This window comes from Brachycentrus maculatus, unplaced genomic scaffold (assembly GCF_059751285.1).
Source record: "Brachycentrus maculatus isolate JH-2025_06_01 unplaced genomic scaffold, ASM5975128v1 h1tg000081l, whole genome shotgun sequence".
NCBI lineage: Eukaryota > Metazoa > Arthropoda > Insecta > Trichoptera > Brachycentridae > Brachycentrus > Brachycentrus maculatus.
Window position 1 is genome coordinate 5167301 of NW_028280835.1, and position 17700 is coordinate 5185000.

At 34.6% G+C, this 17700-nt stretch overlaps 1 protein-coding gene across 1 annotated transcript in view; it reads right to left on the minus strand.

Moving 5' to 3' along the window:
- Positions 1-647: 647 nt before the first annotated feature.
- The window catches only part of LOC148311012 (ras-related protein Rab-11A-like), a 17663-nt gene continuing 610 nt past the window's right edge, over positions 648-17700 (minus strand). The window contains exons 2-6 of the mRNA XM_088257536.1: positions 11168-11289; positions 6252-6484; positions 3629-3744; positions 2717-2858; positions 648-1970 (exon numbers count right to left, since the gene is read on the minus strand). Coding sequence (XP_088113662.1) covers positions 2725-2858; positions 3629-3744; positions 6252-6484; positions 11168-11289 — 605 coding nt within the window. The 3' untranslated portion in view covers positions 648-1970; positions 2717-2724. The remainder of the gene's footprint in view (positions 1971-2716; positions 2859-3628; positions 3745-6251; positions 6485-11167; positions 11290-17700) is intronic.

Here is a 17700-nt window from a genome sequence, read left to right on the forward strand (position 1 = left end):
AGTTAAAAATACATTAAACCGCCCAAATCACTCGCAAACTAATATTTTTTTTAGTTAATTTTGCGACTGGCGGGAAACAAACTTGCGATGCTGATTTCATAGCTGAGCATCTACCCAACTACACCGCAGTGTATGACATTTACTTTTTTCACTAAAATCCATCTGTGAGGTTATAACCTTTCCAGGAGTACAATAATTGATGTCCGACTTTCTCTGGGGAGTGTGTTATTTTAACATGATTTTTGTTTTTTATTTTCACGAAATTTATGAAGATTAAAATTACGTAAAAAAAACACTTACCATCTCTAGGTCTTATTTAATGACAAAATTCCATACAAATATCCACCTATGTCATTGCTATACAAGTGACATCATTCCAACTGACAGACGGCCTTCGGCGTTCATTAACATCGATACTCCTTTGAGGAAAATTCGCAACGGCGTTTATTTACGTCCATACTCCAGGAAAGGGAATATCAAATGTCATTAAATATTATCAGATGTTGTTTTTTTTACATTTTTTGTGTCATTTGTCACTTAAAACCCGGTAGTTTTTAGGGTGATTATATATGCCCCGGTCACAAAAGAAAACCGATGTGACACTTTGCGGAACTGGGTAGCGGGTTCGCCTCGTGGATAATTTAAAATATAAAGTTTGTTTTATTAATAATATTATGTTTTAATAATAAATTGATATCCTAAATATAACATAAATCAAATAACATTATTACAATAATAATCTTCCATTTCGTACCTCCATTGTAACTAGATTTGCAGTAGAAACGAGTAAGGCCAGCGTATTCTTTTATTTTACTTTTACGACTAATTATAATATATATAATATTTATATTTGCACCGTCCTGCCTTAGAAACAAAACTGAAAGGAATTTAAGAATCAATTAAAAAAAAAAAAAAAAACATAATTTCATTAGGGAAATCAAAATTTTATAAAGGTTTTTTTCTACTATGCAGAATCACGGATAACAAGCAATAAGAAGTGTTGAACATTCTTAAATCCACATTTAACAAATTTATTTCTGAAATTCCTCACTGCAGACGTTACGGGCACAAGACGCTCGATAAAGATTGACAATAGGATTCCGTAACTTATTATTACTACAAATAAAAACGCGATTCTACTGAATTTATTGGACAAACTGTCACAGTTCAATAATGCCCTCCAAAGGCGATATACATAAACAATTCATATTCTGATTTGTGGGCACTGGTAGATTTTAAATAAACATTAGTGAAAAATCACTTACAATATTTGTTACGGAACCCTCCAGCGCAGCAGCCAAATGTGCCGTTGCTAAATTGGAGGTGGTAATAAATTCAGCGGAATCGTAACTCACATTTTCATTTATAATAATAATAATTGAAAATACGTTGTATGATCAGATGTTTTTTGGCTGCGGAGCTTCAATATCTCGCATAAAATGCTTTGATTTTACATTCTTCAATATTTTATAATCCATAGTAAATGTTACCCGTTGAAGTGAATAAGAGACGTCGGGCAATCTGACAGATAATTTTCAACCATAGATAAAAAATGTAGCTCAGAGATTACCTTCAATCAATATTCCCATTATTTCTCGCCAACGAGAAGTTGCAAACGTATTTCACTTTGACCACGCCTCTAAAGATCAATTTGTAGCGTCAACGAGCAACGTTCACGGCAGATTGCCAATCTTAGCGATGTTGCGGTAATGGTGTGGTACCGTAGGCAGTCAGAGACAGGACAGTCTATCAGCCACGCATGTTCCTGAATATACTTGCGGTATTTTGTTTAAATATAAATATGTCCTTTCACGTGTGTCACCGTCCAATTAATTTAATTTCTCTTTTTAATATTTGCGTTAGGATAAATGTATGTTATATAGTTGAATGGATATCTACAGGAAACATCTTCTTACGGCCCGGTTGATCCGGCGCATCCATTCCACGGCCCCGACACAATATCTCCTTGGCTGAAACAAGTTTTACAATCTTTATAAGGGTAAGCGGAGGAGACGAGGTTGTCCAAGGAAAGGGTCCGAAATTGGCATGGACCGGCGACGTTGTCCATGATAGAAGGACCTAAAACCCGAGGACGAGGAGAGCTAACCCCCAGTCTGCAAAGACGATTAGTTGGGATGGAGCTAGGAAGAAGATAAAGAGTTCTCAATTAGGTTCTTTACAAATCATAACGATAGTAGAAACCTAATTTTTACATTTTCCCGCAGAAAATTCCAATTCTGTTTCACCTTTACATAAATTAACTTCAATTTATCCCGATTTTATGTCACTCAGATAACAATACCACATTTTTATTAAGCACTTAACAGTAAAATTTTGGCGAGAAAGGAAATCATCACCAAACAAATCGAAACAAGACTACCCGAATACTGTTCGGTTAAGTAAATAAAAACAAATACATAAATATATATGGCTCGGGCAAATCAATTCCGCTAAATTGGAATACGATTTGCCCAAGCAGCACTCTGGCAACTGGTTAACTTCAATTTATCACGATTTTATGTCACTCGGATTACGATACCACATTTTTCTTAAATATCTTTGCAACTTATACGAAGACATGGGCTGTTCGACGTATGAGGGTTTCGCATAATAGACTGGAGTGGCAAAGGAGTTGTTATTTGTTGGTGCGGACCATTCACACGCGTGTCAGCGCGAGTTGTTGATTAGAGTAAGTAGTAGGTGAAGTGTGGCTCACCAGTATTCCTACTGGCAGCACTGGCGCCGCACGCTGTCCGCCTGGGTGGGCTTCACGTCCACGGGCTCCACCCTCTCTGGCCGGATCACGTCGCCCTCTGGAGGGTCCCGCATCTGCTTCTGCGATACGATCCGGTATATCTCTGCAACACAACACAACACATAGTTATTTAACACACTGCAGTTATTCATAACAAAATTTCGTTTTTTCCCTCAACCACTATACATCATAGGCAAGTAGATAAGCCTAGATTAACACGCTTCGAACGGGAAAGCTTGTTCTACCCATTCGTTCGATTGATGTTTAAGTGCTGGCCTTATTTCAAAGGCAGAAAAGAAGGAATTATTCAATGTCTTTTATTCTAATTTCTTTGTTAAGGTCTTAACTAATAATAATAATAATAAATTTGGATAACTTATATAGCGCCATTTTTGTAAAAAAATACCTCAAGGGCGCAACTAAATGTCAATAATTATCAAATCCCGTTGCTAAGCGGTCCACAGGCGTAAAAAAATACCCCTCCCAAATGTGTTAAGGTCTTCTCCTGTTTGTGTCATGTCAGGTGATTATATTTCATGCGAAAACCTAATTTTGCTAGGTGCCTACACTACTACTAATATTCTACAGACTTGTTCTTCTAAAACTAACCCTCACCTAATGGTGCATAGGGCCGGGATCATATTGATACAGTATTATCTTGATTGTTTATTTGTTATAAACACGATTAGTCTTACGCTTCAGGCGATAACAATTTGTCACTACTTTGATACAGGATGATCTTAAGTAAATATTAGAGTGAAAAATTACTAATATTCATTACTCCCATGGGGGAGGTCCCATGTTCAATCACGATAACCAAATGTGCTAACTGCCATACTACGGAGGCGGGCCATAAAATGATGGTTCATTTACCTGTGAGTATATTTTGAAAAGCAGTTTCTACATTTGTAGAATCTAACGCTGACGTTTCTATAAAACTGAGGCCATTTCTTTCTGCGAATGCTTTTGCTTCTTCTGTGGGAATTGATCTGAAAAAGAAAAAAAAATACTTAGTTAATATTGTTATTCATACATGTACTCAAATATTACAAATATTATAAAACAGGTGCGTTATATGTTCCAAGCCGATATTGTTAGGCTGCTATTTTGTGCATAGAGTGGTCGATGATGACTTATTGTGGAGCATTTAATGATGCAACAAAATGTTGAAATTATTCTTTAAATAAACACTCAATTGTGGATATGCGGAGAAAATAATGTGACTTTTTTACAATTAATGTGTTATAGTCAACTATTCAGCGTGTAATAATTCATTTTGAAAATATGGATACACTGGGAGATACAGTACAGATTGGCTGACAATTAAGCCAACGTAAACCAGAAAAGATTGATGCAGCAAAGCAGAAAGTTGCTGAATGTCCGGGTACCTCTTATTGACGCCGTACACAAAGGTTGAGAATTTCTTCATCGTGTTCCTTAAAAATTCTCCAAAAAGATTTGCATTTTAACCCGAGTAAAATTCAATTGACACAATAGCTGCAGGTTGGGTTATGAAGAGGAAAACATTCGATACGTGTGTACTCCCACTGCTCAATATCGCTCACTCCTTTCAACGTCATAAATCAAAAATCATCAATTTTCAGTTGTGCATGTTTTCAGAATGCCCAGAAAATGTACTATATCTCAGCAAAATAGGCATTTTTTAACTTAATATTTACCCGATACAGGGCAGAAAGTGTTGTTTTTTGCATTTTGAAGTAAAGGTATTGTTTAATTATTTTTTAAAAATAAACTAAATATTTTTTAAATGGAGAAAAAACCTTCAGGTTTGACTTAAAAAGATCTATTGCACAGTAAAAAGTCCAGTAAGTGGCTTGATATTTATTTTTAATACATTGTATTATATTTTTAAACTTTAAAAACGTTCTCCTGAAAAATCAAGTTTTTGAAAGGAGTGACCGACATGTATATTTTGTATTGAAAAAATAACTGAAATATTGAAAAAAATGGATAGCAATTATTTGTATTTTTTAAATCATCCTAAAGGTCCTTTAGGAAGTTTTTTGATTTTTGACGTTCTTGAAAGGAGTGAGCGATATGGATTCCAGACATTTACCCTAACAAAACGAATCATATATAAACTCCGGATAGTACAAAGAGCAATAGAGAGAAGGATTGTAACACATCCTTTAGTGAACGTAAAACAAATGTTTGGATAAGGGAAAAGACCAAGGTAACAGATGTGGCTCAAAGAATTGCGGAACAAAAGTGGAACTGGGAAGGTCATGTGGCATGTATGTCCGAGGATAGATGGACGAAAAGGTGCTTGTCTGTAGACCTAGAACAGGACGCAAAAGGGTGGGTAGGTCCCAGACAAGAGATGGTTCGATGATGTTAAAAAAGTGGCAGGCCTGCACTGAAGGAGAGAACTGTGGGAGAAAGTCCAAGAGAGAGGCCTTTGTTCAATGCTGGACACAAGAAGGCTGAAGTAAGTAAGGGGTCTGTGGTTCCGACGTTATGGTCCCACATCAAACACAGTTCATGAATATTGGGAGAATTTTTTCCCACTCGAATAATATCAAAAACTGATGAAATCAACTGGCACTTATGATCCCCTGATTTGACCCCTTCCCCTAATTTATCTCTATGGGGGCACTTGAATTGATATTTGGAAGGAACTAAAAAACTAAATTGAATTAACACCTAAAAAAAATAGCAGGATTTGTGAATAAGGATAAATGTCTGGCAATAGAAGGCTTATCAAAATGGCGGCACCCGTTTGATTAATAAATTGAGTCAGATAAAATACATTAATACAACATGGAAACAAAATTTGTTGATGCTGATAACGGGTCAAATACTTTGGTAATAGCCAATGTAGAGATTAGAATTAAGCCCGCCGCAATGTTATGTCATCACAGTGGTAAATTTAGTATCAATTGTCTACTGCGCATATAAAACAAACAACCACAAGTCACCACTTCCAGGATATAAGGTTGATCCACTCCCATTGTCAGGTGAAATAAGTGACTGGATGTCTACTACTTTTTAGACTTATTGCATTTTCAGAACTGTATCTGATAAAAAATGTGGCATGTTGTTGGTGGATTGATTCCCTAGAGTTATAATAGAACATAATAATGTCGGTCTATATCCTCACCCGAGTCATTTAGTCAATGCGGTATAAAAACATTGTTGTCGGGCAGTATTGTCATTAGCCCCCACCCTAATTAGTATACTAATTAGGGTCGTATACTAATAACCAGTAACAGTAAACCTGTTTCCAATGTTTTTTGGCGTATTGCGCTCCATCAAAAGTAAGCAAATAGAACGCTTATAAGTGTCTCCTGTTCACTACCAACAGTGTGCAAAAGACGCTTTTAAGCGTTTCACGCAAACAATGTGTTGACTCGATCATGATTTTATGTAAGTGTGGTGATCAAGATTCGCGAATATAGGAGTGAAATTGATCAAAAGGATGCAAAAGACGGAAGTGAGGGAGTTCAGGATGAAGGACATCTGACTTGTGACTCACCTGAGATGGCGCAAGTCGGACTTGTTGCCGACCAGCATGATGACGATGTTCTGGTCGGCGTGGTCGCGCAGCTCGCGCAGCCAGCGCTCCACGTTCTCGTAGGTCAGGTGCTTGGCGATGTCGTACACCAGCAGCGCCCCCACCGCGCCCCGGTAGTACGCCGACGTGATGGCGCGGTACCTCTCCTGCCCGGCCGTGTCCCAGATCTGAGCCTTTATAGTCTTGCTGTCCACCTAGAACCCATAACGTCGCAACTTCAATCATCACATCAATTAGGGCTCTAAAGGTAACAATGCAGGAGAGCAATGAGCAAATGCTGAGAAGTTCCTGATTAGCCCGCACTAGATTATCCCTCCTGTCCCCGACACAAATTTAAATAAAACATCTTTTTTAGGTAGAGGGAACAAAAATCCTTGTTAATGATCTATAAACCTTGTACATAATACGACCCATTTCAAATTTAGTGAACATGTAAGGGCGAAAACCGAAGGTTTTTACAAAACATCTGTTTCTATTTTTTGCTAAAAATTAGTTGAACTTGTTTATTCGTGAAAATTCTAGACGAATTGGAACTTTAGAAAAGCGCATGCTACAACACAAACCCCCAGCTCAAACGCCAAAATACAATGGCGTAATCGTCGGTATTTCAATGGCCGCGCTTTTGGCAAATTTGATATATTGATTCTCAGCACTTTTAACAATTAAAGCAAAAAAAAACAACAGCAAAAATCAAATGAAACGTAAATGGATTCACATTGAATATTCCCATGCAAAAATAATAATGACTGATAAATAATTTCATTTGCTTGCATTCTATTGACCCATATTTTACAGAAACAGTATGAAGAAAATGAAATGGAGTTGGTATGCGTGTCAAATTGATTAGCATTATATGCAAATTGCAAAAGTACCGTAATGCTCCACTGGTGTTCATAGATAATACACAATTAGTCTGATCATTGCCCTTGCATTATCCGCAAAAAGAAGCCCATACCTTGAACTTGGCAATGTAATGCAATTATAAACTATTATCATTGTTAAAACAAAGTAGTTCTAAAGAATATGAGGAAAAAACAAATAGATAAAACAATTAAAATATTATAGTATACACATGTTTTATTGTGTGGTGGATATTTTTCATAGTACGATTCCCATCACTAAAATTTTACCAGAAAGAGATACGATTTCCGCAGGATCAAATATATGGCCATTTTTAAGACTGGCGGGAATTTTAAATCAAACACTTTTTTATATTAATTTTGAATATAAATCAAACACTTGACATTTTTATATTAATTTTGAATATAAGACGCACCTGAATTTAAGAAACAAGTTTTTAAACTAAAAGTGTGTCTAATGGTAGGGGACTGACCAGAGCATTTCGTCGTAACATCACGTCGTAACAACGCTCGCGGCGAGCATCCGAAACTATGGATGGAGCGCTCGGCTCGCTGTACTGGCTATATGAATGCTCCGGTCAGTCCCTATCATTATATTCTGTAAAATACGGTAATGGTTCTCCCCATATTGATGTGACATTCAACCCCTCATTCTGCATATTGTGAGTTATGACTTTAAACCGACAATATATTGTTGTCCGCCTCCGTAGTGTAATGGTCAGCACGCTCGGCTACTGTTCTGGAGGTCCCGGGTTCGATTCCCAGGGGGGTCAAATAAATAAGCATGATTTTTTCACTCTAATATTTATTTCATATTACCCTGGACTGGTGCCTGTAGCGGAGGGCGTATCACCTTTCCTTCATGTGTTAACGATCAAGATAACACTGCGTTTATAATAAAAATAATAATTTGGATAGTTTGTATAGCGCCATTTTCGTAGAATACTACCTCAAGGGCGCGCTTGTATGATGCAGTGCCCTATGCACCATTGGGGTGCGGATAAGGGTTTGGATGAAAAATGAATATATCGTTGTAATAAATTTGAACACTCCAATGCCAATATACCATACAAAGGTTTGCTAATTACTCGCAACATTAAGATAATCCAATTATAGGTAGGAGATACGATATTATAAGTACGCAAATATAAGAGAGGTCTAAAGTACCACTCAAAAATAAATAATCCAATAAGGAAAATGGACATGACCTCAAACGGAATTGGTCACGGCTAATACTACTTCCTAATGGTCTATGTGTGTGTGTGTGTGTGTGTGTGTGTGTGTGTGTGTGTGTGTGTGTGTGTGTGTGTGTGTGTGTGTGTGTGTGTGTGTGTGTGAGTATGTGTGCCCATACCAGCATTGGTACCCCAAATGAGGGTATTGATTCCATAATAAAGTTTATGAATACCAAAAATAGGGGAAGAATAATAAATGAACCCATATTATTATGGTGTAACTGTTTTATGTGACAGTGTTCGATGTATCAAAAGCAAAGTAATTGATCTAGAATGTTTGCCGAATAGTCATATACAAAGTTACGAGTCAGTAATGTTATATACAGTAATATAAACAGTTAAAGGTTTTCAATGCTATTGTTTTTGTTTGATATTTTTATTATTTATAAATAAAAAATAAAAAACATAATTTTATCAAGATACAGTCCTCTACTCGCGTGATTTCGACTTATGTGAATATATACATTATTTTTTTATTTTTTTTTTCTCATTTGTCTATACAAACAATGCCATAACAAGGCGAAACAACTGTCACAACTTTTATTTTTACGTGTTTTTAATAACAAAATACAATTTAGTACTCAAAAAACCAGTGTAATATTTAATATCTAAATTAATAAGTAGTTAACAGAAATAATTACGTACGAATCGGATTTAATAATAACTTCTAAAAATAAAATTGCTTCATTAAATACATGCATGTAGATATATTTTCCACATATTTACCATTATCCTTTGAAACAAGCGCATATTACTATTCCATGTGTGTATAAAAAAAAATGCTAATATTTTTTCCGACTTGCACATTTTTTTGCCTGACATGAAAACCTTTGGAACGAATTAATCACGTAAGTAGAGGACTTACTGTTCATTAATTTTCTAATTTAAGGTTAAACATCTTATTATGCAAAAGTAATATAGAAGTTTGGCCATTCACAGGGTTTATACACTGTGTAATGTTCACCATTTTGTTTCAAGCAGAACAAAGAGATGGAATCACAGCTTGGAATCAACATCGCAGGAGGCTAATCCCTCTTAAAAACAGGCCACAAGGCCTACACCAAGAAGAAGAAGAAGAAGAGACTTTATTACTCTTAATAATTACACAATACAAAGAATACAATTAAAAAGATAATTTACAAGCTCTATACAGAATTCAGAGGTGAGAGAAACGTAAGGAATTTTCTAGAAGATGCCAGTTGTTTAAACAATGTGGTAAATTAATGAGGAAATTTTAGTCAACTCCATTTATTTACGTATAAAAGGACGCCTATTCAAGACACTGAAAACGTTATATTCAATTAGTTTATTTAAGGACCTTTTAATGTTTGAAGTTATCAGAAAGACTGAAATACAGGCAAATTTCTGTTTAAAAAAGATAATTACAATTCCTTGGAAAATAATTAAATTGCTTTGTATTAAAAGTAATTCCTTTATGGCAAATTAAACGGTTTTGCTCGATGTAAATATTTGATGTAATAAGGTAAAATGAAATGAAAATAATGGAATAGAGATAGTACCGGCATAACAAATTATGTATATTGAATTGAATTTATTAGGTGAAGGTCAAGAATTGAGAACAAGGCGGAGATTTCGAGCAGCCAATTGGATCAATTTTAAAAGAAAAACATGTTTGTGTTTGATTTATCAGTCAATGTGATGTCAAAGATCCAGAAAATGGTTTTTAAATATTGATTTTCAATGTGGAACTGGATGGGAAGAAGGTTGAAGGATGATCACTCTGGAATTAGTTGTAGCAAACAAAGGAAGCTAAACTACCAGTGCACAACGGTGACCTGGTACCAATCCTGATACCAAGCTTGGGAGTTGGCAGAAAGAATGCACTTGAATTGTCATCTCTCGGTTATTTTCATTCTTCAACCCTCATCCGCACCTGATGGTGCACAGGGCATTGGATCATATAAACGCAATATTATTTTGATCGTTGACACATGAAGGAAAGGTGATCAGCCCTCCGCTTCAGGTACCAGTCCAGGGTAATATTGAACAAATATATTAGAGTGAAAAAATCCCTTATTTTTCCGCATTACTTATGTTTTATATTTGTCCGCCTCCGTAGTGTAATGGCCAGCACGCTCGGCTACCGCACTGGAGGTCCCGTATTCGATTCCCAGGGGGGATCAAATAAATAATTTATAAAAAATATTCCTCAGATATGAGTGCAGTAAAATGATGTATGATAGATATTTAAATGGGGAAATATGGAAATAATGCAAGGCCTTTAAGCCTTATTGAGAAGTTAACAAAGGTGTGTAAATATGGTTTGTGTGTGTACAATGAATGAATGATGAAAGAACAGCGAAACGATTGTATGGTCACATAGACCATATCCTTGAAAATAGACAGGTCAGAAGTCAGAACTACAATTAGCTTGCATGTATGAGGAAATCCATGAAAGTAAAAGATTCACAACATTAAGGGCGTGTCCAAATGACAGGTCGTAAGCCCTGTAAATACCCAGACATCCATATTCTTCTTCATCTATGTTGAGATGTCAAAATGCAAGAAGTACAACATGTTTGCAAAGACAAAGATAATCGAAAAACTATCCTCTCTGACAATCCCTTCAGGAAAAGGCATGTTAATATTAATTTATTTAATAAACAAAAGTATTCTTCTTACATTAACTGAAAAGTAGAAACCCCACTTTTAGACACTACATGGTATCCATAAAATGCGAGTAGTTATACCATGGATATTTAGTGTGAAGATGTTATAGTGAAAGGTTCTGCATGGTTACATATAATGTGAAAGTGCTTACCTCTATACTTCTAGTTGCAAATTCTACGCCTATTGTTGATTTAGATTCTAAGTTGAATTCGTTTCTTGTAAACCTAGACAGGAGGTTACTTTTACCCACTCCGGAATCTCCTATTAGAACAACTGGAACAACAACAAAAAACAATATTAATGGTAAATCATTACAATAGGTTATCATAATCTAATTACAAATATATTATTGAGTACCAATACTCTTGAAAGTTGCCAAGAATATTTGCAAATTGATAGCTTTAAAAATTTCAACTCTACTTTTATTAATTGATTCAGCAGTCACTTTATGGAAATATCTATCCATTTTTAATCTAAGCTTTACTTTACAAATACCGTATTTGAAAATGATGCGGAATGCATTGATACATGTGTCACAATAGATATTAATAAATAGTGATATTTACCAATAAAAAGGTAAACTTTACGGTAATCAAGCAGATTTGAAATTCATGACTGTTAAATGGTAAAATAGGAACAGTTCAGGTAAGAAAAAATCATTGAATTTCCAGCGGTTTTTATATTCAAGAATACAAATGGTGTAAAAAAAAAACTATAAAATTAACAAAATTATACAATGCAGACAGTCTTATTCAATGGAGTAAAAAATAAAATATGTACAGTTCATAGTCATTAATAAACATGTTCAGGTATATCTTGACCAGAATTTAAAATAATAATCTAAAATTTATTGACTCATTTTCATAATAAATCATCTTGGAGACGCATACACCAAATAATTGATAAGCGCTGGTAATTTGATAAACAACACAGCAATTAAGACAGGTAACTAAGGATTACAAGAGAAATATAAATTATGTATTTGATATCAACATTTTTATTGATAAGAGTAACAATTTACAGCTTATTTCTGTTAGTTGACAATGTATCTGTGGTACTGAATGCCAAGTAGGGCTACACTTTGTTTTTTTTTTTAAAAGATTTTCTTTAATAGAATTCTGATAATATGCAAAAATAACTGTTATTAATGATTTCAAACATAATTTTGATTAACAATATTATTATTATTATATCGGATACTAGATACCAATCGCTCAACTGGTGGCATAATAATTAGCCATACTTCACGAATGTATCGAAAACCCTACCTGTATGCGGAAGGATCTAAGACCATTGGATTTATACAGGTTTCAAGAATTAATGCAATATGGATGTTCAATAATGGGCTGAATGGTGAACGTTACACAAGTGTATAAAGTGATTGCTTAAGCCAGCCAAATACCGGGTCGTAAGCCTGGGATGCTCAGACTTCCATTTTCTTTATAATTCTGATTTATTTTTATATCAGATTGAATAAAATACCAGTGTGTCAAGAATTGTGTTGTTCACAAACAATTGTAACTTTGGAATTTTGTGTAAATTCAACGACTTCCGTTACATTCAAAACACATAAATGACTGTAATTTTCAACGGAGTAAACAGATACATTCAATAATCAGGTAACGCAATAAGACGGTGATTTTTAATTTGTTTACCCACATGAATGGGCTTGCATGTTAACTCTGCCGTATGACAATACCATAATAAAGTGAAGTGCAAATATGACCCCAGATATTTTCAGAACTTGCGCAGGTTATTGAACAGTGTGGTAATATGGCACCTTCCGCTATATATTACAGTCCGTACATGTACTCATCGTAAAAGAATATCCCAGTAACTCAATAAACGCCATACATTTTAGGAAATCCTCACCTATGGTCAAAAGGGGAAAGGTATTTACTTCATTAGGTTCTCAACAGATGGCAGTTGTATTTGAGATATGAAAGTAGTCATAAGAATATGCTACAAACACGACTTTCGAGAATTTCAGTAATACGGGCTCTTATTAGTTTAGCGGTTAGCATGTTTAGCTACCGTGGTGCAGGTCCCGGGTCCAATTCCCAGGGAGGTCAAAATAAATTTTAATATTTATTTTACTCCAATAATCCATTACTATTGCCCCGAAGTGCAGGACAGATCACCATGCTATTATATAATTAACAATCAAATTAACCTTTCCCTTCCGGTGTTAAAATAAAAACGCGCATCCCGGTGTTGGGTAGTCACTAGACAATAAAAAAATTAGCGATTTTAAATAGGAAAAATACGGACATTTATAGCTAATCCCCTTAATTAATTATAAATGAAGTCAAAAATTACACAAATTTAGATTTATTTGCTGAAAACATTAAAAAAAAACTATCTGGCAACGCTCACGGAACAAGCATAGGTCCACTCTTGTCGGAAGCCCAAAAGCGACTGCCGACTTCCACTAGCCAGAGAACATTGAGCTTTGAGCTCTTCACGCTTGCACAGTGCAAGTATGCAAGAGTGAGATGCGAATATAGATTCCCGCACACTCTTCACGCGCTGTTTTATACGCGAATTTGTTTCCCATATTCACAAAATCAAAATACCTCAGATGTACCCGATAAATTCTGATTACTATTATTATTTTTTAAATCAATGCGTAAATATGTAATGGAGGAATACCTAAAATCTTAGCCTAGTATTTATTATATTTATAGAGATATTGATGGTTATTAGAAGCAATGTATAAAGGGAACACGACACCGGGTTAATCTGATACAGTGCCCTATGCACCATTCAGTGCGGATCAACCATTTTTATTTCAGGAGTAATTCAATGATCTATGGTAATTCAAAACCTGTATGTATGTCAATGTATGTCAAATAAGAGACCACTACGTTATAAAAATAAGAAATAAACCTCAAGCGGTGAAAACCAGGTCTTCTAAAAATAACCGGTTGATAAAGTTCTCATCTATTGTCTTGCAGCAGATAATGGCAAACAATGAGCCAAAAAAAAGGTATAATGTAGATAAAATTCAGACATAAAAATATGCAAAGAGAGGTGTTTAAAAATTGAATGATACGGTGCCGGGTGTTTGCCACTCTGTAACAATGCGAGTGTAAAGGTCAAATCAATACAGCTCCCGGGGAGAGAGAGAATCATATCTGGAGCTCCTTGCTAGCTCGTTCAATTGGAGAAAATAACTTTCAATACAATTGATTTCTTGTATTTGAATGCTGGAAGCGATTCCAGAGAAATTGAATGGAAAGAAAATTGGATGTACGAATTTACATAGACAGAGTACGATAAGTCTGGGTATTTACAGTGGTTATGACCTGTCACAGACTGGTTAAGTGATCGCTTTACACACATGCAACATTTACCATTACCTCCCCTATCATTACTCTACTACCTGCAGACAAGCCTCTAAAAGTAGAGGCTTTGCAGGTTATTGCATTAAAAATAAAAATTAATTACAATCACACTACTCAAAGTTTTGGAACTCCTAGATAAATAGATCAATCTCATGACGCACTACGTATGAGTTCTGAATAGCCATCTACGTTAGATTGAGAAAGCTTATATTTAGAGACCCTTTTATTTGGATGTATGCAAGATCCAAACCATGGATTATTTTTACATACCGAGGAACGCCTGAAAACATGATTAAAATTTTTATGCAGCTTATAAATTGACCGGTTATTTTTTTGAGTGTTTACATATTGAGTGTGTCCCAGATTTGTGAACAAGTATTTGGACACACTCAAAGTGTTCTGATAGAAATTATTTGTCTCTTTGAATCACAAACTATCGAATCGAGAAGGGAATTCTATATCAACTGGTGATGCATACGTAAAATGGAGATCAACTTAGTACTTCAATCTAGTAGTCCTTGTGCTATTTGACAAGAGCATTAAGCTGTCAGATTACTTGTTAAATTGCACGATTACCTTCGAATCCCGTCTTTGGGTAAAAAATATGAAGTTTCAACCACATTACCAAAAACAATTTTATATAGAAATTTATGTTTTCTCAAATAAACAATATACAAGTTTGTCAACATTTTTTTTTACAGATTTAGGATTTACCATGAATAGCAGTTTATTCTCAAGATTTATATCTTAACAAAGATGAAAATTTCATTTACATGTAAATATTAAATTCAAACATTTTATAGACCTCAACAGAAATTAAACAACCAACTGATAAATGATAAACCAGCTAATGACAGGTCGTAAGGTCCGTAAATGCCCAGACATTTTTATATTCTCATCTTAATACACTTCGTCATCTGTGCTGAATTAGCAATTAAATATTGATTACAAAAAAAACTCCTATGTGGGGTAGTCAGATTGTATTCCAGTGTTTATTATCCTGGAGTTTCGGGGTTCGTACCCACTCTACCACAACTTGATGCCAATTATTAACAATAGGCCACTTAGGATGACAAAAATAGTATGAAATTGAAATATTTGTGTATTTAATAAGAACACAAATATCTCTCCTTTCAATATTTTTTTTAAACACAAGATTTGTGAACACACTCAAAATATTGTGAAGAAAATATGGAAAACCGGACTTGAACTTGGCATCAAATAGTTTAAGTCATCACTTTAGCTGTATTTTACAAAAAAATGGCACTAGGAAAATTTATATAAGTATCCTGGTTGAAAGCAATAACAAGTTACAGTATCTACTCAATGAATTAGGGCCACGCAGAATTTCACGCAATTTCTCAATTCAAACAGGAATAACTCAGAGAAAACCTTAAATAAAACAACATTGAATTTTATTTACACATGAACACTTTATTACGCTTAAATTATGCATATATTTTCATATAAATATAGTTAGTATTTAGTATTTCCACCTTTGGCAGAAATAACTGCCTCAATTCTTTTTGGCATACTTAAAATGCACTGTTTTATTATGTTTTTTATTTCTTCGTCTTCTGACCAATTTTTTTGAATATTTTTTTTTTGACAGTCTACTGTCGGATTTGGAAATGAGTAAACCTTATTTTTTAACATGCTCCATACGTTTTCTATAGGATTAAGGTCCGGAGAATTTCCAGGCCAGGGGAGCAAAGGCAGATTTTTGTTAGACAAAATTTTTATTATTGATTTAGCCCGGTGGCAAGGTGCCCCATCCTGCATGAAGGTGTATGGACCTTCTGTTGGGTCGAGTGTATGGTAGAAGGGCAATAAAATTCGTTCGAGGACCTGCTTATAGGAATTTTGGTTCATTGTTCCTTCCACGAAAAACAACGGCCCAGGTAAATTGTTAATAATACATGACCATATCATTGTTGCAGGGGGGTGTTTGATAACTTTTACCACACAGGCCTCATTGTAACGTTCCATTGGTGCTCTCCTGACGAATCGACGGCTCTCTGTCACGGCTTCTAACCGGCACTCATCACTAAAGATGACCTGAAAAATAATGAAAATTTAAGTTTAATTCAAATATATAAGTTTATTTACTAAAATGATATGTTGAAAATTCAATTTAAATAAATACCTTTTTCCAATCATCTACCGAGTAATTTCGATGTAGCCTGGCCCATTTTAATCTATCCGCTTTCATTCGTGGTGTCAATTTTGGTACTTTTACAGGGCGCCTGCATTTCAGATTTACTTCGTAAAGACGTCGCCTCAGTGTTGATACCGATATATTTATACCCTCTTCTTCCAATTTTATTTTTAATGTTTTAACTGATGCACTACGGTTTTTTAACGCACTTTGAACGATTTTTCGATCAGTCCTCGGTGTTGATTTTCTAATCCTACGACAGTTCTTTCGCCGATTGCTGGAGGCGGGTGACTGATTTTTTATTGATTTTGAAATTCTGTCCACTGTTTGATGAGAAACGTTTTCTTTTTTTGTAATTTCTCTATTAGATAGTATTCCTAATTTCAGTAGCACTATAACACTAGACTTTTTTTCCTCAGAAATGTCTTTACTTTTTCCCATTTTGTCTTTTTCAAAAAAAACACTTGTGTTTACAAAAAAAATTATACTTTATGAACTAAAATTAAAAATTAAGTTTTTTTCACAAGACACGATAACTATATAACCTCTCTGAACAAAACAATAACCAGAACTCAAGAAACTTCACTAATAAATAAGATAGGACTAATTTTTGAACTTTCAACTATCTGTCTACCTGTGCTAATTAGGGACCTTTCTCAGAAAAAGGGTTTTAAATTTTGTAAAGGCTTAAATAATCCAGGTATATTTTACATATTATTGAAGGTAATATACATGATATTAGATGTCAATAGAAAACTTAAAGTATTTATGTAAAATAAATATAATAATCCAAAAGATTTCAGAGTATTCAAAAAAATAATGGGTGGCCCTAATTCATTGAGTAGATACTGTATGAACATGTTGATTTTAAAGCAAGTATTTAGAATATTATATACGTTAGGAAAGACGAATAACACTGTTTATTGTAGGTATGTAATGAATTTCCCAAGTTAAAAATAATTTTTAAAAAGGTGCATAATCTTTATAATTATGAGATGTTATATCGAACTACGTTGTGCAAATTTTAGTGACGCGTAGAAAAACAAGTTTTTTTTTTCGTAAATAAAAAAGAAACAAAGATGTTTCGTCACATATCGAGGCTTTTTTAATGGTATTCATATGCGAAGGGTCATTTGATCAGCAACAAATACCCAATCGTGACAAATTTCTATTCGATGA